At 44.1% G+C, this 27,895-nt stretch overlaps 1 protein-coding gene across 6 annotated transcripts in view; it reads right to left on the bottom strand.

The window, feature by feature from the left end:
* CAMK1D (calcium/calmodulin dependent protein kinase ID) overlaps positions 1 to 27,895 on the bottom strand; it is a 219,533-nt gene that overhangs the window by 61,595 nt on the left and 130,043 nt on the right. For all 6 annotated transcript variants that reach the window (XM_040547397.1, XM_040547406.1, XM_040547415.1 and 3 more), the window contains one exon: positions 25,367 to 25,441. In XM_040547397.1, the coding sequence (XP_040403331.1) occupies positions 25,367 to 25,441 (75 nt within the window). The remainder of the gene's footprint in view (positions 1 to 25,366; positions 25,442 to 27,895) is intronic.

Here is a 27,895-nt window from a genome sequence, read left to right as displayed (position 1 = left end):
GCAGGTATCAACAGTACAATAGACTGACAACGTTACTGTAGAAGAATAAACCTATCCTAAAACACCTCTGCTTGCAAGGACAGACCTCCCAGCTCCCTAGGGTCTAATACAGGAGACTCCAGGTGTTGGGTCACCTGCTGCATGACAGGCTGATATGTGCACTTCCCTTGTAGATGAAGCAGACACCACCACAAACATGGCCAGGCAATGTGGAAGGGGCAATGGCATTGCAGCTGCAATTGATCATCCCTGCAGTGCAGGACTCCCCCCCCGGGGACACAGCAGCACAAGGCAAGAGACCAGGCTACAAGGTAATACATAGACAGCGTGCAAAAAAGCACGTGGCTGCAGAGTGGTGGCTCCTTGGTGGTGGGTTTAGATCACAAGACTGGACTCACTCCAGAGGCAGACGGCACAACAATAGTCACAAATTTTTGCTGCAAACAGGCTTTGAATTTGGACCTCAAGTGGCAGGTGGGACATGGGAGAAAACTGTGGTCCCACAGCTACTCTGCAAGGTCCAAGAGGAGGGCAGCCACCTCTAAAACACACCCCAGAGCTGGTTCAGACCCCAAACTTCCACAGCTCTCAGAAGCAGCACGACACCGGAACTGAGGGTTGGGAAGAATTAATTTCTTTTGTGCTATTTTCCTTTGTTTGGTACAGCCAATTCCAAGCATTAAACATATTTTTAAACAAAAGCCAAGCTGAGAACAGATCACAGGGCACAATGCAAAAGTAACCAGCGTTTCAGCCATTAATGCTTTTTATTAAACAAATAAAACACTCCAATGTATGCTTCACAGTCTACAAATTATTCTCACAACTATGCAAAACTACTTTATGTTTCAGCTTTGGGGTTTTGTTTAAAATTAACTCTAGCACTGTTTTCAAGAAAAATCAATTTATTTCGCCCAAGTGGTGATTTAAGACATCAGGGAGCCATCTGGTGGTTTGATTGCCTTCTAATTAAAATTCATCTCTTGGGCTCTTGACTTCCTCTGATTCTGAGCTAAATTGGCCAGCCCAGAGCATAAAAGCAGAAAAATTGAGCATCACAAGATGTGTGAAAATAAAATGTAAGTATTCAAAATTTCAGAGAAGATTTGGCCACTGCTCTGTAAATGTGAGCTGTCTACAAAGCACCCATGATGCATTTACTCTCTGACTTTTTTGAACTGCTGTATCTTTTTTAAACCTTTAGCAGTGGAATAAAGTTTCACAAAAATCACCCCTATGAGAGTAAAAGAAAAGGAATGCATTAAGTGAGTTGATTTTGCATTTCTATGGAATCAGTAGGTTTTGTCTCTAAGAAAGCTTCAATATTTTTCCCCACAAGTTTATAGATTTTGAAAAAGAAAAATAGCTGGGGCTCTGGAAATATAGGAAACAAAAATACCAGAAAGAAAACAGCAAAAACTGCAGCTAGCCATTCTTGTTGAAATTCCCCAGGCATTTTTTTCAGAGGGGATCAGAGCACCTGGATGGGTACTCACCTGGATGCTGCCATGGCAAAGCGTGGAGGCAGCAGCCTGGCACCACCTCCTGGGGCAGGGGTTTTCCAAAAGCACCCTCAGAGGCAGGGATGCTGCGTGAAAGTCCTCACCGTGACAGCTTTGGATGTCGATGCTTACATTCCAGGTAGGCATTAATTTGAATGCCCAAGTTCTTCTTTGCATTTGGCCCCTCTCTCTCCATCCCTGCAGAGATGTTTGTTTGTTTGAGGGTTGTTTTTTATTTATTTGTTTGCTTGTTTTCTTCTTCGGGTTTTATTCCCAGATTTGAACAAACAGAAGATCAGACGGGGCCAGACTGGATGTTCTTGCTCAATCCCACCTCCAGCACATAATGTTACTGTCGCTTCTTGGTCCCCAGCAGGGCTGGCACTGGCTGTGGGGGTGTATAGGGCAAAACAGCCTCCAAGAGATTTTGTAGGGCTACAGAAGACATTTAATTGCATTTTCATGAGAAAACCCAATGTGGAACAGGGTCATCACTGTCAGAACTGGGTTTACCTCATAGATAAAACTGTGTATTTGTTTTTTTTGGTCATACTGAGCCATCTCCCTTTCAGTCATCATTCCCTGTGGAGAAAACAGCTCCTTCCACTTCACAGTTTTGCCTTTAAAGATGCAACCTATTTCTTTCTCCCCCCTCCCCTTACACTCATTCATCTCCACCCAGTACAGGGCAGGTGCAGCAGCCACACTCAATAAGGAACTCTTTGGAGGAGAAAAGCTAATTTTGCAGAGCTACATTTTGCAGGTCTCAACGGTACCTGTGCAAACCTCCCCTTGGACTATGGAGAAGTGATAACTAGGAGCAGGGAAACCTGGTGACACGACAGCACGTCCTCTGTTGTAGGGTGTTGTTCCCAGGAAAGGGGACAGGAGTCACACTGCTGCCTCAGCAGGGAGATGCTGCACAGATTTTGGAGGACAGTGAAGGCTGAACCCCGGGATATCAGGACTCTCCTAGAGCTCAAACAGCATCATTAACCTGCCTGGGTTTCCCTAAATATAAACCCCACACATCCCCGATTTCAGCTGGAATAGGTGCCACTACTTCTAGCAATTAATGCAGAGGAGAAACTCAGAAACAAAAGAGAACTTCTGAAGTTCTGTAGCAAGGGGAGGAGAGATACTGGTTTAGTTTTATATTTTTGGCACTGTATGATTCACTGCTAAGACTTTCATTCTTCGCCAGTCAGTATCCCTCCTCCAGCTCCTCAGCCACTCTTTCCTACTTGTTTCCAGTATTTTCATCATTTGTATTTCTCCGCGATCCCCACAGGAGGAGCCTCAGCACCACTCTAGCAGGCAGAACATGAGAGCTCCAAGGAGCATTTGCAGTTTCACCCTATATGCACAGCTGTCTCTTCAGTTATTAGGCAGGAAATGTTATCATTATTTTTTTTAAATGACTCTGAAAGAACATATTGATCAATCTGGAAAAAGTTTCTAAGGATATTTGCCATGGGCTGAGATCCACATAGTCAGAGGCACTTGGCACATCAGGAGCTATAATCTGAGAACCTGATTCTCAAATCCCTGCAGAGGGGATTATTTATGTGGGTAAAGTTACGTCAAAAGGCGTTTGCGGGATCATGAGATGAAATACACCTTAAAGAGTTTCTCTGCCCACAACTCACAGGAGGTTTTGGAAGTGCTAGAGAGTAGCTGGTAAGACAGATTCATCCTGGAAACAGGCAAAAACAGGTTTTGAAAACGGCACATTTTTCTTCTGACACCACCACAGGCTCCTTCTGTGCCCTAAACCACTTTTATTCCTCCTCCAAATGCTTTCATTTCGCCTTCTGCTGTTTGTCTCATCTATGAAGCTCCAGGGCTTGTGAGTTCTCCAACGTTAGGGCAATGCATCCGTGCAGTTTCTAACCTCCCTGTGCACAGCATTCCCAAGAACACAGCAGGGAGCATGGACAAATCCTTCCTCATCCATGCACTCAGGTTTTCCAACCAGCACAGAATGGGATGCATCACCCCACAAGCCAGGATGAACCTAGAGCCCGTACCTAGGCCCAGGACACCCAGAGATGCTCCCAGGCTCCCTCCTTAGACACAGCCTTTGTGCTAAGCACAATCTCCATTGGCCTCTGGTCTCTGTTCTGGCAGAGAAAAATAATTAAACTTTATTTCTGCAACTAAAATTTGCTGGTGGTAGCAACAGTTGCTGGAGGAACGGCTTCTCCATGCTCTGAGGCTGGTTAATTAGAAATCTATAGGTTGATGTTACTTGAGAAATAACAGATCTTTTATTTTTCAGGTGTTTAATTATTAATAAATTAATGAGATGGAAACTGAAGTGCAAGGAAAAATGGTTCTCAGTCTGAAGGAAGTTAATATAAAATCTAAAATGCATTCTCTTCCAGCTTATTAAGTTTGAGATTGATGTAATAACCTCAAGAGGTTTTTTTTTCTAGTTTGTCTCCTCTCTTAAATTTATATTCACATTTGCACATAAGTAGTTTCTTTATTCAAACTACCTCTCAAAAGAATTTTCTTTTACATCATGAATTTTCCTATCTGGAAAAAAAAAACAGAACTGCATGTAGTAAAACCTGAAGATCAACATTACCCAGAAATTCTCACTCTTCAGAGAAGAATCAATCTGAGCCCTGCTTTCCATCACTAAAATACAAAATGTACTCTGCAAAATTTCAGGAGGAAATTCATTATATGCCCTTTAAAGATCAGGCGTGACCATACCCGAGGCACCTGCAATACCTGCCGGTTTCTGTTCTCATTTTCTCGGCATTAGAAGCAATTTCAAATTGCAGAAACCAGAAGTGGGGAAAAAAAGCTCACGCATCATTTTGTCCATCAATTTTTTGATCATTTCCTCTGAATTTGCAGAATTGCTCCCAACTTCTCTGTGCTGTTCAGCTTTGAGTCACAGATCTGTTCACGCTTCATTCAGAGGATAAGTTCAACCATTAGGAAAGTGTGTCGTGGTACACATCATAAAAATGTCTTTCATTCTTTCCTTGCTTTCACTCCACTACTACCCTCCCTGAAGCAGATGTCTCAAAATGAGCAACATCGTGGAAACCTCAGCTTCAATGTCCTTTGGGCAGGTGGCTGTTTCCTACGGTCTTGCACCGAGAGGGATCCTTCTAAAATTCTCCCATTCTTCCTCTGTGAGCCATGCTGGAATCACCACTGCTGCTATAACACAAACCACATCAGGATCTCCTTCTCCTCCTTCTGAGGGTGTGTGGAAACCCCACCACTGGTACCAACACCACAAACGCCTCTCTTCTCTACCACTGGGAAACGTGGAACTGTTTACGGAGCACATGCTACTTGCTTTTAAAATTCAAAGGAATATGTTAAAATTACCATAACTTAATGTCACAGAAGCGATGAGATCCAAAGCTTTCTTTGGAATTTCTTGCTGAACAGAAGCTTCTGCAGACGGTATTTGCTTTTTCCTAAAATGTGGATATATCCTTGTCCTCACCTCTGCAAGAGCCTGAATCACAGCTCACTGAGCATATGGAAAAACTCACAGTGACTTCAATGGTTTTGAGCAGTGTCTCCTCCACAGACATAAGCTAGTAACACAAATGTCCTTTCAGGCCATAGCTAGTCCTAACCTGGGTGCTTGCTGATGTCCTCCTCCAGAGAAAGGGAGGTTTAAAGAGCTGTACTTGCTGGAGCAGGTTAACATGCACATTCATGAAGTTCAACAAGGCCAAGTGCAAGGCCCTGCAGCTGGGCTGGGGCAATCCCAAGCACAAATCCAGGCTGGGTGGAGAACGGATGGAGAGCAGCCCTGAGAAGAAGGACCTGGAGGTGGTGGTGGATGAGAAGCCCAACATGAGCCAGTAATGTGCGCCTGCAGTCCAGAAATCCAACCGTGTCCTGGGCTGCACCAACACAGCGTGGGCAGCAGGGCAGGGAGGGGATTGTCCCCCCTCTGCTCTGCTCTCGTCAGACCCCACCTGGAGCCTGCGTTCAGCTCTGGGGCCCAGCACAAGGACAGGGATGTATCAGAGCGAGTCCAGAGGAGGCCACGAGGATGATCAGAGGCTGCAGCCCCTCTGCTGTGGAGCCAGGCTGAGGGAGCTGGGGTTGTTCAGCCTGGAGAAGAGAAGGCTCCGGGGAGACCTCACAGTGGCCTGCCAGGGCCTGAAAGGGCTGCAGGAAAGCTGGGATGATCTCTGTGTCAGGGGGTGTGGTGGTAGGACAAGAGGAGTGGCTTTAAACTAAAAGAGGGTAGGCTTAGGTTAGATATTAGGAAGAAATTTTTACTTTGAGGGCGGTGAGGCCCTGGCCCAGGCTGCCCAGAGGAGCTGTGGCTGCCCCATCCCTGGCAGTGCCCAAGGCCAGGCTGGATGGGACTTTGGGCAGCCTGGGCTGGTGGGAGGTGTCCCTGCCCATGGCAGGGGGTGGCACTGGGTGGGCTTTGAGGTCTCTTCAGATCCAAGACATTCTATGATTCTGTAACAGATCTGTAGAATCATATCTTCTGTCTTCTTTAACACCTGCAGTCAGAGTGAGCAATCAGAAAAGGCCTGTCACACAAGCCCAACCGCAGCCAATTTGTCTCTCCTAGCAGTCTGCATCCACCAGTACTGTGCATAACATATCCCTTATTAATCATCGCTTGGTCAGACTAACCTTTCAAGCTCTTTTAAACTCTTCCCTGGTGTTTCTGCCAGCCTCTTATATCATTTCTCTACTTCTTGTCACAGATAGTCTCAATATCCTAATGCTTTTTCAATCATCGTGGGTGATGCAAGAAACTCCACATTCCCCTGTCAAGCCCTCAAAATAACCACTCTATACTTAGAAAAGGAAACACCTCTCTGCTTCAGCCACTGGGGAATGCTGAGCTGTTTATGGGGCACGTGCTACCACTTTCAAAACTCACAAGAATATGCATTTCCTTCTGCTGGAAGCACTTATAGGTGCTCTATTTATTGGGGGCATATCTTCACAAAACTCATTGGGATCTATTTGTACCCAAGAACTCTACTCCTTCATCAAATTCAGCTCAAATTGGCCAATGTTTCAAAAATTATTAGGAAGGATGTGGGGAAGGAACATCAAGACCCATGTTTTACTCCTGGAAATCAACTTGAAATGGATGCTGTAAGTAACATATGCAAATATACCTTTTTGTGTGTGACAATTTAGTTTAGTCCTTAATTGCTTAACTGAATCACTTTCGAATTGCACAGTAAAATAAATGCCTGCTGAAGCCTAAATGTACAATTATAAATACCTTTTTAAACATCTTGAATTTTCAGACGGTAAATCAAAGAGAAACAGAAGGATGCAGACTTATTTTTACTCACTTTCCTACTGCTCAAATTGTAAGAAACAATGCAATACATCATAAGAGACATCTTGAGATATTTTGGCATGCTGTTAAACTGAAATTCAATGGCTTGACATGTTATCTTGGCTAATTTAACTTTGAAGTCTTTGCTAATTTGTCTCTGGATTATTTCTGAACATAAGCTTGATTTCAAAGCTCACCATGCTTGGCTTTGCACATCTCCACCAAGAACAAACATTTTTAAGTAAGTCCTGGAGAAGTTTTAAAAAGTGCTATTTATGAGAACAGTGTTTGTGTGTGCAGGAATGGCAACACGAGTGCTGGTAAATTCATGACACAAGGGGTGAAGGAAAGTGAGGGAAGGAAACTCACTGGATACTGTGGTGGAGATCTCACCATCTTGCTCGTTTGCTCTCAGCAGCTTGAATGCAGTGGCTTGGTCCATGTTAAAGGCTGAGCCTCACAGCTTTGTTCAACAGTGTTGACAAATTCCCAGTTCTCGAGGGTATGAGAACCAGCAACACGTGTCCACCAAGGCCCATGTGACGGTGAGTGCCACTCACCAGTGGCAAACAGCCCAAAGAGCACACACAGAGCCTGCCCACCCAAAAAAAGCAGACTTCATTACCCATGACCAACTACCTCCTGCTCCCCAGGGGTCTCACAGCATGGGAACCACTGTTCTCTACTACCCACCAGAGCAGGATGGGACCATTGGTGCGAAAGGCACGGCCACCACAGAGGGAAGGCCATTTAACATGCAACCAGCCTCTGTAGTTACCCAGGCAGTATAGACTGCAAAGAAAGGCTCTGGATAGTCTTCCTCACCCTCACCACACTGTAACATCAGGCACAGCCCTTCAGCTTTTTGGCCCTTAGACTTCAGAGGGGGTCCTGCTGGTTTTCTCCTCCTCGTAAACATTTTTTTGATGTGAGCATGGACTTTCCCCAGAGGCCACCCACACGTCTCGCCTTCCCCGCCAGCTCTGACTCAGCCAGCGTAGGACTGTGAGCAGCACCGAGAGGCAGATCCGTGACAGCTTCCTCCCAGCATACTCCCTCCTCCCCTCCTTCAGCACCGAGCAGCTCTTCACGCCGCCGGGGAAGCACAGGATGCTGCCTTAGCACTGACTCCTACCCACCAGCTGGTACGCTTCACTTGGGATCAGCAGCAGCCTCTCCACTCTGGTGGGGTAACAACCAGCCCAGCCTCCGGGACCAGAGGCAACAAGACCAGCACTAAGACCCTAATCCTGACACTGGGTGGGATGGCAAACACACTGAAGAAGAGCTGGTGATCTCGAAGAAGTTGTGGATTTGCTTGAGGATCTGACCATATAGATCAGATTTCAGGACTCGAGGTTCTCCTGTTGGGAGGGAGATATGGGACACTTGTACAACACCAGCTAAATGAAGGCCAGAAAATGACCTTAAGCATTCACTTAAGCACCAAATGCCTGAGGTTATGGATACTCTCTTAGCTCACAACATGACTGTTCCGGATCACTGCAACAAGATCTCTCTCCAACACCTCCAGCTTCCCGTGCTGGTCCCCAGGTCATGTAACTCCCACACACTATCACGGAGGACTTCACCACAGTCCTTTACGCCCATTGAGACAGTCTGAACTGAGAAGAAAACAACAACATAGTGATCAAGTGTGAGGGCCACCATGGCACCTTCTGAAACCTAGAGGAAAACAAGGGCCCAAAGCTCTGTGGCATCCATGTAGCTGGGATGCAGAGCAGGATGTGCATAGGCTGAGCAGGTGCAGGCCTGTCCTAACCACTTGTCCTGAGGGCCACAAATGAGCCCCTTCCACTCTTTATTTAGCAAACCAATCCAGCCAGAAGAACTATGCAGGATTCTTTACTGTGAGTATCAGGCTTGGTCTATTCCCACCTGTGCAGGCTTTACCTAGATATTTTATATGGGAAATTTGTTTGCTTTTTTTTTCTAATTCCCTAGCATATCACAAGCACTTCACTGTCCCATGAAATGCTGAAAGTGTTTCAATTATTACAGTTCCATCCAGAGGCAAAACCTAATCTGGGAGGGATCCTGTCAAAGTTAGGAGAAGAATTCTGGCTGCTGTCAGCACTAGCATGTTGTGCCCCTAGATGTGAGCACAGGCATGCTCAGCTGCACGCCACAAGGCATAGAAATAGGGTTGAGGAAAGTCCATTGAGTGTCAGAGCCAATAGCTGCTCCTCAGCTGGGCACCAAAAGCAGATCTGTGCTACTCACCCACAACCTCATCCCACTATTCCTGTTCCTCTTCTGTCTTGCTTTCAGTCCCTGCACACAGTCCTTGAAGATCTCTTTGAGGCATCTGGTTCTTACAGTAAAAGGAGGACATTCCTTACTGAATGTGCAAAGAGATTATCTAATGCTCCCAGATCTGATGGTTGTTAATTTTCATCAGTCCATCGCTTAATGCACTTTGGATAGGAGACGCAAGCCTTTGCTCAATGCAGTTGAAATCAGGAGCCAGAACAGGCTGGAAATCACCAAGTCTACAGGGTTTCAAGACATAACTGTGGCCCCTCCCTAAACTGGTAGTAAGCACTGGATCATTACAGCCACATAATAGCCACATAGAACAACCATTCACTAGTTTTTGAGGGCAAAATCTGCCATTATGCAGGTGCATACATGGTGCTCCCTCTGTATTAAGTAGTGTGTGGCCACTTGTGCTGGTTACCCAAAAGATGACCTTCCCTACTGCAGCCTATAAACCTTTAGTGATTAGCATCAGACTGAAGTTATGCACAAAGATACACCTGATCCTTCACCTGATCTTTCTGACCGTGTCTAAGTCATTCAACACGTTGTTTCCAACTCTGTTGAGAAGAAGATTTCAGGGGAAACAAAGCAAATGCAGCTCAAAATAGTCCCCAAAATATCCAAAGCTGGAATTCACAGTCCTCCAGATAAGTTCTAGGAATAATAGCTAGGTCTGGTGGGTATGTATTTTCTGACCTGTAACCTACAACTACACCAATATGTTTAAATTGCAGTTGTACCACCACTTCTCAACATCATCTTCATTTATTTCTGCCCTGTGACATGGCTATATAAAAAAAAAAAAAATCCTCACAAAAAGCATAGCCAAGCTATTAGGAATCTTGCTAATCTATGATTAATGAGATTGTGGGAGTAGGTCTTTTTTCCTGTACATATATTTTTACATATGGTGCTCTGACTTAAACATGTGCACCGTAGAAACAAGGCTATTCACTATGGCTTAGACTTGTAAAGGACTCATTGAAATGATAAGTGAAATGTTTAGAAAACTGCTGAAAAAAACAAAGCCATCAAAATCCCAGTTAATTAGCATTAGCTAAGTAACTGCAGGAATAACTGAATTAGCCTATTTTCTTGCTGTAGGTAAAGATTAAGAATTCAATTTATGGCAGTTTTCAAGTTGCTAAGGATTATGAGAACAATACACACTATTTTCAGCTCACCAAGGAGAATGAAACAAATGCAAGAGCCCAGCCTTTCAGAAAGAGCCCTTCAGATGATTCATCTGCAGAAGGCTGGCTGGAACGCCCTGCGTGGCCTGACACCATCGCATTGCCTCTCTGCAGGAGCCAAGGCAAAGCCCCTCCAGACACCCGGACAAGTAATTAAAAGATGGGGCTAATAAAGGGAAATCTTGTACGTCATATACATCAGAGGAACTCCAAGAACAGGCAGATCCTGTGGCACAGCCAGGATGCAAAGGCATCACTCCAGCAAACAAAATACCTGATGAAAGAACCTTGGACAAGTCTCATTACGTCTCATTTAGCTGTTGGTGCAGGTTAAACTTTGCTTCTTTGTGTCTAATTACAGGACTTCTTTCTTAAAATTTTGATTATCCATTATCTGTCAGAACATAATGTTTCTGAATTTTCAAAAGTAATTGTAAATACATCACCAGAAGTAAAATCTTAGAAGCAATTGTGCCTGCTTTTCATCTATCTGACCCAGTGAGTTTCACAAGGTGAAGGTTTGGGGATTTTTTTCCTCACAGGTTAATTGTATGAGACAGAACTGCACTGAAATCTGATGCGATCTACCAAGTGAGGATTCAAGATTAAGGAAAGTAGGACAGCTTTTATTTTAGGAGCTTCTCTGAGAAACATAAATAATGTTGAATTCTCTAAGATGTGTTGTTACATGAGAAATAACTACCTAGAAATAAAGTATGTTTTCCGTAAGCAATGTTAATATTCACATTCTAAAGGGCACCTGCATGCTCAGACTGAAAAGAGAATATTTTATGCATTCAGAGTCTAAATAGAAGAAAAACAGTATGTGTTTCCTTTGCTGTGCAAATAACTATTCAACAGGACCAGAACCCGGAGGCCATGAATGTAATTTACTACCAAGAGGATGTCAATAGCAAACAGCAAGTAAATTTTGCACTAACAGCCACATGATGTGGTGCATGCATGATTGATGGTACATGGAAGGTGTCATGCATACAGAAGGCCAATTTTCAGGTTCCCTCTCCCTTTTCCTGCTCCCCTTGTCCTGCAGTTGGGACAGACTTCACCACCATGCAGGTATTTGTGGCTACATAAGGGCTGACATCCCCAGGTGGGAGCTGGGTCGCAAAATGGACCTCTGTAAGCTACTTCTAAAACCATGTCCATGCCAGTGATGAGACGGTGGACAGACTGAAGTTTGAATTGTTTCAGAGCCAGAAAGCTCTTAAATACTTAAAGCTCTCTGATATTTAAAGAGGGGCTACGAGAATGATGGGGGCAGACATTTTAACAGGGCGTGTTGTGATGGGGCAAAGGGTAAAGACTCTAAATTGAAAGACAGTAAATTTAGATTTGACATTAGGAAGAAATTCTTCACTCAGAGGGCGGTGAGGCCCTGTTCCAGGCTGCCCAGAGGGGCTGTGGCTGCCCCATCCCTGGCAGTGCCCAAGGCCAGGCTGGATGGGGCTGGGGGCAGCCTGGGCTGGTGGGAGGTGTCCCTACCCATGGCAGGGGGCTGGAATTAGATGATCTTTAAGGTCCCTTCCAACCCAAACTATTCTGTGATTCCATGATTATAAATAACTGTGTCCTGAAGAAGCTTTTGCAGCAGTGATTTGTGCTGCAGGGCGACGGACAGTCGTACCAGTGCCAGACCAACAATGCTCAACAGATGAATTGATGTGTGCTTCTCAAATCTAAAAAGCCAAACCAGGAGTAATCTTCCAACTGCTTTGATTTTCCTCTTTTAATGTCTTTTTCGTGACACTATGTATTTATTTTTTTCAGGGAGGAAGCAGGATTCAGAACAGTTATTCTCAGAAACCCTTTGAAATCAAACTAAAGTCTCCTTCAAGCAGTTTCACTGTGCCAAAAGTTGTGCTTTCAACAACTTGGCTTTTGCACACAGGATTTGTCTGAGGCACTTGCATGCCTAGACTGATATTATTATCTCAAGGCATTGCAGAGTTTAATGTATTTATCCTTACAGCCCTCGTAAATGGCAGAGAGGGCTGTTATTCTCACTTCCCAAATGGGAGCAGAGGCACAGAGGTGTTGCTCCCCATGCCCAGCTGTACTCCTATCAGTGCCTGGATGCAGCTCAGTGAATTACACCAATACAGACCTTTTAATTTTACTAGGATAGATGTAGCCAAAAAGGTCATTCCTTGCATATGTACCCCTGCATTCATATCCACTTCCCAGAGTGAGAAGAAGATGCCCAAGCACAGCCTGGACCTAGGCAAGCTTCCCAGCAGGGTCTGAGGGTCTGAAGGTTTATATATCAAGTCTAAGGCTCTCATGCCCCCAAGGATCCTTCTATGAAGGCCTCTTTTGGTGTTTATTGTCTATTGAGGCCAATAACTATTTCAGACATAGGACCAATGACTAGTTATCTTCTCATTGTAATGCATCCTGGGGCATCCATCACTTTGAGCCAGCCTGCTGTACCATGTCCTAGAACACAGTGTGCCTTCATCCCCTTATTTGCAATAACCATTTCCACCTACCTGCGACTTAAAGAAAAGGATATTCAAATTCTGGATACTGCTGTTCGGTCTTTATTCTGCCTGGGTTTAAATTGCTTTTTTATATTTCTCCCTGAATAAAGTTTTTATTGATGCCTCTCATTGCCACCTTCCATCACTGGCTTGATGCATTTGGCTGCAGCCACATCTGCACACAGTAGGTGACATCCTGGCTTTGTTTAAGTGGATTTTTTAACTTTGGATGTCATACTGCTGCTGTTTTACATTTCCACATAGCAACACCATAAGGATAAATAAATCTGTGAGATGATGATGTCCATCACTGGTCATGCTGTTATACACTGCGCCACTGTGGGCAGCCTGGGATATGATCTGTATAGGTTTCTGCCTAGAAAGACAGGATAGAGGTAAAAAGCTACTGAAAGGGTACCTACAGAAAAAAATAGTATGGATCAAGGCATCGCTGAATATGTTTTTCAGAATAGTCACAGGTCCCAGCAAGCAAACCCATTGGCTTTTACTCACCCCCAGTCGTACTGCAGTGCTCCTCAGTGGACAAAGCCAGAGGCCAGACTGCAGCACTCTTATTTCTTGTAACAACTTACTGCACAAAGAGTAGCACTGACTTGAGGAAAAAAAAATAATCTTACCCAGAATTAATTAGGAAAGTATTCCCCTTCTGTGGGCAGGGAAATTAGAAGACAAAATGACCAGAGACCACAACATAAATCAATGACAGAGTAAGACAAGAGCTCCAGATTTTCAGACCTGTGTGCTCTAACCACAAAAACATCTTCTCAAGACTCTGGAGACCAGCAGCCCCTGGTTCTTGTTACACGTTTCTGGAAAACAGCTAGAATATTTTTCCATAGATAAAGAGACCTGTCCCTTACCCACTCTGCACTGCTAGGTTTTTTAGCTTATACAAGAACACTGCAATCCCTCTAGCAGAATACACTCAGTCTTCCCAGCACATCAGAAGCAGTCTAATGAGCACCTACCACTGAGATACTGTGTCTGCTTCTACTTTTTGTACCATATGGTTCAGCTTCTGCTTTTTCCTCCTCCTCTTTCAAGCCGTGAGCTGCCTCCTCTGCCTCTGCCCCTGCCCCTGAGCGCTGGAATTCAGAGCCAACTGGTCCTTTAGGACTTCAGAGCCTCACCATTGTGTCATTTGCCTTGCCGGAGGCTGTCACACAACAGGAAAAGCAAACGAGCAATAAAATACTCCTGCACCTGTCTCCCACCAGCATCCGATGGGTTGTAAGGTACAGAGCAGCTTTAGGGGACCTGCGGCAGAACAGGAAATGAGTATCACGAGCAGTCCCCCTTGGGATGTCCCTGTCCTGAGGTGCTGTAGCAGTTCTGGAGAGCAGAAAGTGTGGCAAGCTGTAGTGGTGCAGGAAGAACATTTCGGATGAAGATGAGCACAAACAGAGCAGGCTGGGAGCACATGTGTGGGCAGGTAAAGAAGCTCAGGCACAGGGCTAACATACTGAATGACTATCTTGATCACATTTAGCAGTGTGCTCCAGGAAAAAGTATATTCAGGGCACTGTCCACAGACAGTGACTACATTAGTTATTTTAATCTTCTCTTCTTTCTCTTTTTGACCATACTGTTGTGCAAATTGCCTTTTTCGCATTAAACTTCTGAACATACACACAAATGAGTTGAGCTCCAGGATGAAAAGGGTGTGAGATAAAATGTCTTTCCCCAGACAGAATTTTTTAAAATATATTTCATTTCATTTGGCACGGTCTGAAGAATTACCCGATCTCAGAAATCTTACCTACATTTCCCTCGCCACCCATCAAACTAGGCAAGACAGCTCCAAGATGAAGAAAACCCATTATATGGCAAATCCAGCTGAGAAACTGTCTGAAAAGAGCAGATTTAAAAGCTTCTGGCAGAGGGTTTCCAGCCCTGAGACGCAAAATGTCAGCAGTGCTTTCTGCGGATGGTGCTGCCCCATGCTCACAGGAAACCCAGCATGAGTCAATGGAAGAGACCCTAGGCTGCAAGGAGATAAATATTCCTGCAGATAACACTGGTGTGCAGTCAGAATAAGGTCATTTTCCTCTCCTCTGTGCTCTCAGTATCATTTCATTTTGTTACAATTCTCCTGGCTGGTGGCATCTGGCAATGGGGTGACCATGACCCTTAGGACCAAGCGCAGATCCCACCACCACCACAAGGAGCTTCCCCATGGTGCCAAGACAGGTGCTTGGCTCTTTTTCTCCCTTTTTCAGGAGCTGTAAGAGACTCACGTCAGAGTTTTATTGGCAGAAAATCTAAGGCAGGGGTGAATAGTGAAAATTTCATTTTGCTAACTGACTTTAATGTAGGAATTTAAACCACAGTTCTTAGTGTTTCTTATTTATTTATTTATTTTATCTCTTTGTATGCTTAAGTAGGTCTTAATATCTCCACTTTCTTTCAGTGGGTTTAAGAATGTTTCTGAGTTTTTTTTCATTACAATACATTTTTGGAAGAAATATCTTCTTTTCATGGACATTTAAAGACCTCCCTACCTCCAACCCAAGAGCTCCTTGGAGTGTTATCAATTGGGGATTAAGAAAGCAGAATTATGAAATGGTTAAATGCTACTAAGAGAATAATCAGACAGAATAAACATCAAACTCCTCCAAAACGTTTTCAGCACTCCAGTCTAGAAATTCGTTGACAACTACACCAGGATCACACAGGCACAAATGGGAATTTTGTCTAAGAGAAGAAGAAAAATGGAGACACAAGGATTTGGGTCTCTTAACTCTCTTTTCCTCCAGTTTAAGGGAAAAACAGCCTTTACAGGTTAAGATATAAACATGCAGCATGATCAGAATAAAAAGAGCACATGTTCTATAAATGCATCAAAGAAAAGCTTCACCAGTGACAGTATTTTCTTTTTCTATAAAATGCTTAAAAAAGTAAAAGTTTGGCTACAACAGACCTAACCACTGTTTCAGGTGGAAAAAATATAAAAATCAACCCCAGATTTTTTTTCCATTGAAAACTTTTCCAAGGGAGAATGTTTAAAGCAGAGAACTATGGCAAGAACTTCTTTAGCTCTATGAAAATTGTTTCTTTCAAAAGAGGTAACCACAGCACTACCAAAGAAAGTCAAAACAGGATTTTAGACAGGAACTTGTTATTTCCATTAAAAAATCTACATTTTACATAATCCCGTTTAGAGTCCTGACCCCAGCCCCACAAAGCTGTATGAATCTCCCTGGCTTTGAAAATATGTGCTGTGTAGAGTCTTTGGGGGAAGGTTCCAGAAAAAAAAAAAAAAAAAAAAAGTAAAACAAAAGATCTTCTCTTTCAGTGTGAATACAAAAGGCTTTTGTATGGGGTAATAATGCTTCATCATCACCTTGCTTGATGGGGTCTTCCAAAAGTTTTACACAGAGCCTCTTGATAAGACAATAAAAATACAACTGCAAGTTAGTGCAACACTGGCTCTCTTATAAGCTCTGGAGCAGAATAACCTGACTATATTACCTTAAAGAGAGGTTGAAGCTGAGATATGCTTGGGAAATTAAGCATTTTTTTGGCCACAAATCCATTAGATATCTTCTGGTACACACTGACATGAAACTGTTGTGAGCCTCCTACTGTCTCCAGCCTGTACAGCCTTCCTCCAGAAGACAACTCAGAGGGAAAAACAACTTTTAATAACAGTGCCACCACGCTAAAGAACAAACCTGTGAGCAGTGATTTTAATTTTGCATTTTGCTTCAGTGCCATGTTATTTCAATTCAAAGCTTTCCAGGTTGTTATGAAAGTCCTTTTCTGTTTAAGGGCGTGTAACTATTTAATCAGAATGCCTCCGCATAGTGCCCAAGAGGCATCCTACCATCTCATAATGAATTCTCATGCTGGGGCATATATAGATTTAACGTTTATTATCTGCCTTGCTGCAAAGCCCCTTCCTCCTGAAGCCAACACCAGCTATTTAATTGATTTTAGTGCAGGCAGTAAGTGCACCACAGTGTAAATTACCAGGTACCAAGAGATGCAGAACTAAATGTGCGAGAGCAATTCAGTTACTACACAAACATCGGCGGTGATGAAACTTGTGGGCAAGGCATGAAAGAAATGAGATGGTTATCCAAAGCCAACAGAATGGAGTGTAAATTGCTAGGGCTCTAAATAGCCACCTGCCTGCTGTTCGGAGAGAAAGGCCCCACTCCTGCTCTCAGAGAAGCAGTGATATTATAAAGGGTTGCTGGCGGATATATATTGCTGCCCTGCAAATTGCCTACGCCAGCCCAAGCTATACAATAGGGGCACGTATGCCCCTGTGCCCAGCTGCAGTGGGGAGTTAGCAAAGGAGCTGCTGATGGAAGAGACTCAAGTCGATACTGCCAAAATTTTGCTACCGCTGTAAAAAAAAAAAAAAAAGCAACAATCAACTCACATACTTTTGCCTTAAGGATTTGGTGCCAGTCCTTGCTGGAGACTGGACATTACGCCAAGCAAGTTTTTCATTTTGGGCTCATTCCCTTCCCTCATTCCCTTCTTTGGGGAGTGTGGTAGGGTTTGCAGTAAGGAGGAGGAATGGCCCTGAATGAGTACCCTCAAAAAGGACTCTTTACTGTATTCACCCGAAGATAATTGTATGCCCGTCTGATTTATGAGCCCTCCAAGTCTTTCTGCAACTTTTAAGAATAATACTTTAGAACAAGGTTTATTGGGAGGTTTGGACAAACCTCTTGTTATCTTTATTGACAAGAGCAGTTTCACAACAATAAATCTCTTAAAGAAAAGATCCATTTTCATCTGAATCGTTCACATTTCTGCAAAAGGAAACATTACAACGGTGTCTGTTCAAGGAAAATGTGGAAAAATTTCTCTGTTCTCTCTTCATTCCCAAGGCTACAGAAGAAAAAGGATCACTCCTCATGAGGTGTAGCACAGCGCTTTGATTGAAAATAAAAAAATTCAGTGTTGCCTTGCTAATGTGTCAGAGTCCATATGAGACTCTTCATACTAAGCTATTGATAAAGAGTGCAATTTTAGGAGCAAGGACACTGGCATTTGTCTACACCTCTTGAAGGTGACTGCCTACAAAAGGTTTTGGAAATCATCATGAGAAAGTCCTTCACAGTCCCCAAGAAGAAGATTCTCATTTCTCTCTCTCTGAGGGAAGGCTACACTGATGTACGAGGACTGTAAAATGTCCTGCTCCTAACCAGGGCTGAAATCCTTAGACATAAAACAGTTGCAAGGAAGCAACAGGGCTGCTGTTCAGTGCCATTCCCAGGAGAAGGTGCTTTGTTTGGAGAGGACAGGGGAGCAGGAGCTACTAAAAGTCCTGCCAGAGCCACAAGCAAACAGAAGCCCAAGTCCTCAGGGCAGCTAGGACCAGCTGATGAGCACGTATTGCACTTTTAGGACCATATCCAATCCTGGCAATTGCAGGTGTCTAGAATTTATCTTGGAGATCACTCTGTGGTCTATCAATGTTACCAACAAATCTGTTCATGCCCTGATCTCTGCCTTGACATTGATCTTTCCTGGTCTGCTTATAACCCCCCAACCACTGGAAAAGGAGGTGCACTCCTTCCTATTGAGCACTTACCAGCGTAACTCAACTGATGTAATAATCTCATCTCCCAAAATTAAAAAATGTGAACTTGATGCTGGATTAATAACTACCACCCATTTCCCAGGGGCATGATGCCAGGGGTCAGTTTATGAATTGCTCAGCACTTGCAAAGCTCTTGTGGGAAAGTACTGAAGTACAGTGAGATTAATTCCCTTAACCTTGCAACGGGGTGACCTGTGTTATTCAGTCAATAAGTCTTTGAAGACCTTGATAAGGCATGCTTTTTTTTTTTAAACATACCTTTTTTGAGCTATACTGATAGCCCATGCTCTGACTGCATTAAGCACTAGAAACGGTCTGAAAACAAAACCTGTGTTGTACATGCCCAAGCAGTGAGGGAGATTTCAGAGTCTAACATCCCAGCTCTGCAGTCTGGGTGCACACCTGCAATATGTCCATATCGAAGGCTGTGATGAGCCTAGGCTTCATTTTTCTGAGCACTTCTCCCACAGTCATGCCTGGTTCTCCAAGTCAAGCCACACATACTCAACCTTGTTGCTGCTGTCCCACTTCATTTTCTGTGTTCACCAGCTGGATCCATCCTTGGAGAGCTGTTCCTTGTGCAGCATCCTATCCCCTGTTCAAAAAACTCTGGTCCATAGAAACACCAAAAGGCTTTTTCTCAACCATAGGACATAGCTAGTGCCATTTCTTGTTCCACTGCCAACTCCCAAAGGCTTTTTTGCCCACATCACTGATGCTTCACCCCACAAGCTGTGTCAAAACGAAGTCTTTCTAACTAGAGCCCCTAAAGCTCTGCTCAACCTTGTCAAAATCCAAGCAAAGCTCGCTTGGCAACTTGCAGTCTCCTTCCTGGTGTGCCTAGATGTGCACCAGCCTTCCTCATGCTGTAGTTCATAGGCAACATTTGCTCAAAAATAAATAAATAAATAATAAAAAAAAGGTAAAATTCATGAATATTTGTTTGACCAGGAACTGAGAGCAGGTCTTTCCCTGGCCCCTCCATAAAGTGTGCTAGTCAATAAACCCTCTGAGAGCCAACTGCCACATAAATTTATCATCTTATTCCCATGCAGCATGATGAGGTGCCAGAAGCATGGATGCAATCCTTTCAACATAGACCCAGTGCATTTTCAGTGGGTACCAGGCATTAATTTGAAATGCCTCATATGAGCCAAGAGTATTGGAAATAACCCATCCTATCACACAAAACCAAGTGAATCCCCCAGTCAATCAGCTCCAGAGTTGTTCACTTCTGGAGTTGTTTCTCCTGTTCCCATTATTAAAATTATTAATAATGATAATATATACACCATCCGCAGAAAGCAGTGTTGTGAGGGGCTTCTCTCAGCTGCTTGGACATAAGTATTTTCTGCTGCTAAAGAACTAAGCTGGCTTTTCTTGTTCATATAAGTCTCATTGTGAATGAAGGGATATTTCCTTCTGTCTTTTACATAACGCTTTATGGGCACAAAAACCAAGTACGGAATAAATCCCATCTAAGGAATGCGGTGCAGCAGATCTATGTTTTGCTTTAATTAGCATCCTGATGCGATAGCGGCTTGGCGTAAGTATCACTGTTTTGTAACACAGCGCGTCCTTGCTAGGCTCCTTAAGGAACCTGGCAAACAAGGCACTTCCCTCAATTGTCTGTTGTTTTTCTTGGAGGCTGAATATTTTCATTGAAATGTCACTTGCAAAGCCTGTCCATGCTCTGCTGCTCTTGGAGTGTGCTCAGGCATTTGGCTTTCAAAAAAAAAACAAAGGGAATTCAGCACTTAATCACAGCTTAGCACTCCACTTGCCTTGCAAGCTTATTTGCAAAGCATACAGGTGGAAAGCAAAATCACAAGCGCTGTAGGTTCCAGTAATAATAAAAACTTCTGTAGATTGTACTGCAGGTAGGTGCATGTCTGTCTAAGATACCTCTCTTGCAGGGTTACAACAAGCTCACGTGTGGCAGGGGAAAGCTGATAAACAGCAGAAATGGAGCACTGAAACCCTGGGCCTGCAAAAGACTGGGCTCTCTGTGTATGAGCTCTGGGGGAGCCCCCATCACCTTGGCTTTTCTGTGCTGGAAATCTGAATAACTCAGCAGAATTAAGATGTCAAGCTGGAAAACCCCTGAGGTCAGGATATTAAGCTCAGTTTGGGCTGTTTTTTGCAGAGGTGGGGAGAAGCATTTCCGGGTCAGCTGCAGCAGGCTGCTCTCCATAAAAACTTGTCCTGAGCAGTGACAACATGGCCTCAGACAACCTCATTTGGGGGAAATCCTCCAGCTTCCTTGGGAATCAGGAACACAGACTGACAGGATCTGGGTAAAACAGCCCTTCTACAGAGAAGGTCACTCTTGGGTTGAAGGAGCCCACTGATGGAGCTTTCGCTTCTCAGGATCCCGAAGATCTCAAACCAGACCCTGAACCATGTACCTGCCTCCCTTTCTTCTCAGCTCTGAGACATTAGTGCTGCTAGAAACCCCCATGTCCTTCTGAAACATCTCAAAACTTAGCTCTGATGTTGCAGAGCTTCACCGGAGCATGCCCTGAGCCCCTGGTATTAGAAACTTCTCTGAATTTGGCACTATGTTTGGTGTGAAAAAAGTGCAGAGAAACTCCAAGGTAGGTGTTGAGATTCAATCAGTACTTTACCTAGCCACGTGCAGGGCCTGCTAGAGTAACCTTTAGCCATTTGAACAGCCTTGTTACCTTCAGAAGGAATTAGAGAAATAAGACTTCCAGCACAAGTTTAAATCGCAGCCTGGAAGATGTAGTAATTAGGGAATGCTCCATACCCATCAGCACTAAGCAACGGTGTCGATTCCCTGGGGACAGTGTGACTGGAGATTTTTAAGGACAGGCCAGGTGAATGCCATAAGCTTTGGAGGTGCCTGTTAGACCTTTTTTTTAGCCAGTTTTCCAAGGGAAGTGAGGCACATGTTGTTGATGTCTGTCCCTCTCATTTTGTCAACCCTCCTGACTTCTGACCCATCGGGCAAATTTCAACTTCATCAGAAGATTGGAGATACCAAAAACATTACGTTCTCACACATTTTAAACAAACGGCTGAATAAAGGAGAGCAAGGAGAGCATCTCCATTGATTTTTAACGTGGCCCATATCCTTTTGGAGAGGCAACATCTCCAGCACCTTGGCCGTGGCAGTGAGCAACGCATCTCCATGGAGGCGTGGAGGGGACTCGTGCATGGCCCATGCCCAATGGAGGGCACACACAGACCTTCAGGAGACCAAACTTTGCTGCTTCACGCCCTGATGCAGTCAAACAATACGGATGAAGTCAGAGCCGAGCTTTGGGGATCTGCTCTGACCTGCACGGGCAGCACCTTCTGAAACAGCGCATCCAGACGGTCCCATAGCACTTAGATGGAAAATGCGTGTTTATGTAAATCCGTTTTTACGCATGGCTTTCCAGCATGCAGAGGATGAATCATCAATATCCAAAGAGACCGTTTATGCCAACGAAATGTTAGCATGTAACAATACTAACCACAACAGGAAATTTCCTTATACTGGCAAGATGAAGCGAGGCAGAGAGTTTAGAATACAGGTGGGGTAATTCTTACCAGGTGGATCCAGTAGCAACCTGCAATTGCTCACTAACAAAGTTTACTGTTGTCAAGACATAGTTCAATAGAGCTTTTATTTCTGAAATTACTTTATTTTCCCGTCTTCCCTGATATCCTCTGGGGAAATCTCACCCAGCATCCAGAACGAATGAAAACTTCAGAGTATTTTGGTGTTTGTCTTTGTTCTTGGATTGAGGTATCCTGTATTTGAGGTAAATAAAAGAAGGAATAATGGCCCAGCCATTTCTAAGAAACAGGTAAATGCCTCGAGACAGCACGTGAAAATCTGTGCTGTCAGATCTGGAGATCCCTGAGCTGGTCTCTGGTCTACCTTGCAGTAACAGGGCTGGGACAAAAAACAGTTTTATGATGGCTTGTATAAAAAGTATGTAAAAGTAAGGGCTTGAAACCGAAGCTGGAGATGAGATTTCCACAAGAACATGCCAGGAAACACACAGGACATTCAACAACAGCTACCTAACCCTGGGAACAGCTCCCAGAGGGACTTGCAGGAATAGATCAAGCGTCAAGTAGATGCAGACAGCCGCCTCTTCGCCTCCTTTCCTACGAGCTCCAGCACAGACACTGCCACCTGTGCCTGCCCATATCTTTGACAGAGTAAACGAGGTGCAATATTTATCCTTTAGGATGGCTGGCTAACAAGCATGGCTTTCAAGTAATAGCAGATGTACTAGAGGGTAAACATATACAGGGGTATGGAGTGCTTCCAACAGCCTTCTCCCACGGTGAGCTATGAGATGCTCAGGGGCTGTAAACGTGGATTTCCCCCAAAACTGCAAGGAGTGCTCTGAAGGCTGGTGATGAAAATGCTGCCTGTGCAACAGAAAATCTCCTTTGGCAATTGTGAGTAAGTGCCCACTTAGAAAGCAGTGAGTCGCGGAGAAGGGCATGTGGATTTGAGATCTGCTCTGCGCATGATACAGATCTTTGGTCCTAATTTTACCCCCTATTATTTTTATCTTAATGGGGCTTCCAGGAACCTGCTTGATCACAACCACTTCTACTTCACACCAAACCCCAGTTTTAAAAGCTCATAACCGTTGCCTCGATTAGGAGAATTATACAAAAAAAAATCAGAAGCTAAAAAACCCACAAGGAATCTAATAATAAATAGGGCAGAGATGTAAACAAATAGATACCTCATGCCATGCAATGCTTCGGAGCTATTGTATCAACAAGTTGGTGTTACCTTGGAAACAAGAGATTATTCATGCATGCCTTCTCCCTGATGGAAACTGGGAAAGGAGGCATGCAGAATTGATTCTGAGTCTTCTGAACTTTGCAGAGATGCAGCCCCAAATCCCAGCTATTGATGGAAACTCAGAACAGAAGGGGGGGTGCAGAGGTTGCACCATCCTTGATGTGACGCCCACGGTGACGAGGATGACCATGCTCTCATCCTCTCCACCTTGGCACTGCACAACCCTTTTCAAAAAGAGCGCAGAAGATTATTCGTAGGATATAGCCTGTGCAGAACACAGGTCAACGCAGCCTTGTCTTGATTTGCAGCAGTGAGTAGGGATAAAAACAACCTGACACAGTATTAACTGTCTTTAATAAAAGAATCTTAAGCTAATATGTTTTACCCCATAGCTGAGGCTGAATAAGTGCACAACACATACGAGTTTCATCACACAAGCTCTGCATGAGTGGGAGTTTACATTGCTGTCACTTGGTCACACTCAGATATGTGCCCAAATTCAAACAAAATGTTCCCAAAATTTTGATTCTTCATTCCAGCTGAAGAAGGAGCCACAGCCCTGAGCTCTCCAGGGTTCCCAGCTGCTGACTTCAGCCAGACGTCCCACCACCATGCTCTTTGGTGAAACCATGTCTCTTTACAACAGCTAAATGCTTGGTCCTTGGGAAATAATAATTTGTCTGGGTTTACAAACACAGCTATGACTGGAGGAATAGTTTCCTAGCTAAATGTTGAATTGGGAGCAAGTAGTTTGTCCCTGGTCACCAGCAATGCACATGGGAACACATGGGAATGACACAAATCTGCACTGGGGCAGTTTCAGCCTGGACATTAGGAAAAAATTCTTTAATGTGAGGGCAGTCACACACTGGCACAGGCTTCCTGACGAGGTGGCTGATGCCCTGTGCCTGTCAGTGGTCAAGAGGCATCTGGACAATGCCCTACATGATACTCTTTAATTTTTGGTTAGCCCTGAGTTGGTCAGGCAGTTGGACGAGGTGATCTCTGAAGGTCCCTTCCAGCTGAACTATTCTATTCCTTTCTGTTTATACTAACATATTCAGTGTTACCTACAATTACAGCCCTACATCTTAGATAAGCCAATGATATGGACATAAGAAATTTGGAAAAGTGAGGGTTACTCTACATTAAGCAAGTTAATAATAACTAGGAGTAATTACCGAAACACAAATAAGGATTTGTAATCAGCTGGTCATGAAACTGGTACTTCCCACAATCCAGCTGGCATGCTGGAATTTGCATAACACTGACGTGCCTGTGCAAATTGTTTTGCAGCATTTTGGGCAGAAACGTAGGACTACAAACACAAACTAAAAATGTGTAGGGCACTATTTCTCCCACACTGCCAGCAGGATAGCTACTAATGACATCTGGTCCCCAACAGCTTCCTGCAGGGTATTTAACTCCAGAGCTGCCTCTGTCAGATGCTCCAAGCTCCCCTATAGCACACCTGACTCTTCACAGATGCACTTTTTCCCTCTGCCCTATATCTGCTCTGCTCTTGTTTCAGGTGACCTCGTCATTGAGGAAGAGAGAGGCAAGATGTTAAGATGAAATTTAACTTCCTGTCATATTTTGTAATTGATTTCAGAAAGAAAAGAAAAAAAAAAAAGCAGCATGAGCATCACTTCCTTCCTCCCCACCAAGTGGATATGACAGGAGTGCTAGGTCAGCCACAACACATCACGTACCTGATGGGGTCCTGTTCTTCTTAGAACGTGGGGGGAAAATGGGGAACAAGAGGGACTCTGGTGAGAGACACATGTCAAGGAACATGCTATGAGATGGTCCTGCTGCTGAGACAAGCTTTCTTGCAAATCTACCACCCATGCACATAGTGGCATCTTGGGTTAGTTCTTGCTCAGGACAGACCATGTATCTGTTGAGACAACAGAGGACTAAACCATGCGTGGCAATTCCATGTACGTAGGGCCAGTTCTGATCCCTTAGGGATCCCCTGTTTACTCTGATTTAATTTCTGCAAGACCATTCACAAGACACCTCAGCTCCCAGTTTTGCGACAATACAGCCCATCACACCTGAAGGTTTATTTTAACCACCAGCCAGAGATTTTGCAGACCGCAACACACAAGACAGATACTTCCCACTTATCTTTTGAGATAAAGAACAAAATGAGAACAAGAAGAGTTGGCAATTTTGCCACAGAAACTTGATTAAGTTAAGTACTTACAATTGCATGACCAGGTATAAATGGTTTGGGCTCTCATAGATGTCTTCCAGGGCAACTATATTTTCATGCTTGATCCTGAAAAACACATAAGATGAGTAAGTAAAAGATGAAATAGAGATTTTTTAAAAGGGGCTGCAAAACAGAAGGCTACTTTTAGTTAGACACTACTGCCAGTGCTCCAATCAGCACCATAAAATAGGATCTTGACTGAAATAAACAGTCACAAGTGCTTTACAGCCCAGAATTCTGTTATTACTCACAGAAAATTCCCTCAATCTGTTGCGAGGTCAAAATGTTCAATGGTAAGGTATTTGGGACATTAGAGGTCTAAAGACCCTGTGTCAGATGAATGGAGATGGTTGCTTAGAGGTTGAAGTTTCCAAACAGTGGCAAAGCTGGGTACAAGAGGATGGAGGCAGGGTGCGGGCTGGAGGGATTTGCCCCCATGCAGAAGCTGGAGCATGTGTACAGAGGCCATACAACAGCCCCATGCCCCTTCCCACTGAATTTGGCCCACTCTGATGTCACACACAGTCTGCATGCCCAAATTTCGCTGCAGTGTTACTAAGCACCGCGTGCTTTCTGTCCAAAGGCAGGTTTTCTACACCCTCATGACATGGAACAAGAAATCCTTCAAATCATCATCCCCAAGAATTGCTTCAGTCTCCACAGAGCTGCTTTCTTCTCCCTCTGAACACAGTTACATAAACACAGAATTTCTGAAAAGTGACTGAATTTGGTGGTCTGCCACGTGGATTTTCTGATGTCTCCTAAGGGCTGAGCCTCCGCTGACACTTCTCACCAGGGACATGCACAGGCAGATCATGCAATGACATAAACCTCACTTCTAACAGAAACCAGGTTTGAAATAGAGCCCAGCAGGTGGGCGAAGGGCATGGATCATTCCCACCAAGCCTCAAGGACCTCTGGTTTGTCAAAATGCTAGCTTTAAAGAGAAAAATCACCTCTCTAAACATACATATAATTAACTACTCAGAGCAAAGCCTCTCTGGGTTTGCTCCTTAAATACTTAACAAACAATTTCCAAAGGATGCATTTAACTTGTGCAAGCCCTAAAGAGACAACCAGTACAACTCCAGGAGCAGAATTTTAATTACACCAATTACAGACAATTGTTTTAAGAGCAAGAGAAAGCTGGGAAATGCCATGCACAGTCTGCTTATTAAACATACGGACATGCTCAGAAAGAAGGTAAAAGTGCGTTATCAGCAAATGCAGAACTCTCTACATGTCTCAAGTTTCAAGAAGATTAATTAAAAAGCTTAATTATGTGTCAAGACCTCATCCTCAGCACTCCCAAGCATCCCAAAGTCTGTGTGATGATGCTGAGAGCAGAAGGTCCCCTGCGCCTGGCAGGGTCTTTCCCGTAAGAACAGAGACTAATCCAATTTCCTCTGAATTCACCAGAAAGATCACGGCTGACCTGAATTTATGCCCACAATCAGTCATCAAAAGCTGCATTCATATAAGGACCTCCATGTACAGGAAATTTAACTTAAACAACAAGTGAGCCTAAATACAATACGCTACAGGATGTCAGAGCAATAAATACATGAGTAGGCTCTTCACTTCGCTTAAGTATTGGGAAAATCCCTTGATATTTTAGCAAAATTTCCTGGTAGACCGCATCACAAATCAAGTTCTTCTTATTGACAGCAGGAAGCCAATAGACCACCTGCTTGGCTTTGTACAGTCCCTTAAGGGTTGCAATTAGGGCAAGGACAGTTTTGCTTTGTTTCAGTGAGCTGAAGGCACTCTTAGTTCCTAAAAGGCATTTCCAGCAAATATTCACTTTTAATTGAAACTCTTATGTAAGTTTATTCATTTTCCTTTATGCACACACACAGGCATGTGATCGTCTGTGTACCTGATACCATCACGACAGAGAAGGTAGTTTTAATATCAGTAGTGATAGCTGTTTAAAGCCTCCAACGTAGTCTGCAGCACATTTTTACCGCACACATATATTAATGCTTTTCTATATATGTGTGGCAAATCAAACGCTTTGCATTTCTATTTTTATTTTCTATTTCGAGAGCCTCCTTTTTATTTTGGGAACCTCGGAGGTTCTCCAAACTCAACCCAAGCCCTGTGAGGCAGCTGCCAGCAACACCTAGAGGTCGCATGCCCATGGGTAACGGAGGGGAGCACCCACAAAGACGAGCAGTTGGGGTGGCAGAGGGCAGAGAGGAGCCCATCAGACACACAGCGCTGCAGGCTGAGGGCTGCCACAAGACCTTCTCCCTTTCCTCATTTGCAAAGCAAATGGGCCCCGTGCTGCTGCTGCACTGTCTGAAGGCGGATGCACTTGCTCAGCTTTAAAGTGATTCCTCAGTGAAAGACTCAGGGAGAGAAAAGAAAGCAGAATGAAGGAGAGGGACAGGGGATAGAAAACCCAAGAAGAAAGGGAAAGAAGGCAGCAGAAGCTGAATCACCCCCAAAGAATAAAAGGAGTCACCCTGTAGCGATGAGGATATTTGGAAGAAGATATCCTTGGGGGTCACAGCC

This window comes from Cygnus olor, chromosome 1, assembly GCF_009769625.2.
Source record: "Cygnus olor isolate bCygOlo1 chromosome 1, bCygOlo1.pri.v2, whole genome shotgun sequence".
NCBI classification, from domain to species: Eukaryota; Metazoa; Chordata; class Aves; order Anseriformes; family Anatidae; genus Cygnus; species Cygnus olor.
The sequence above is the reverse complement of the archived record's forward strand: the minus strand, read 5'-3'. Positions and strand labels throughout refer to the sequence as shown.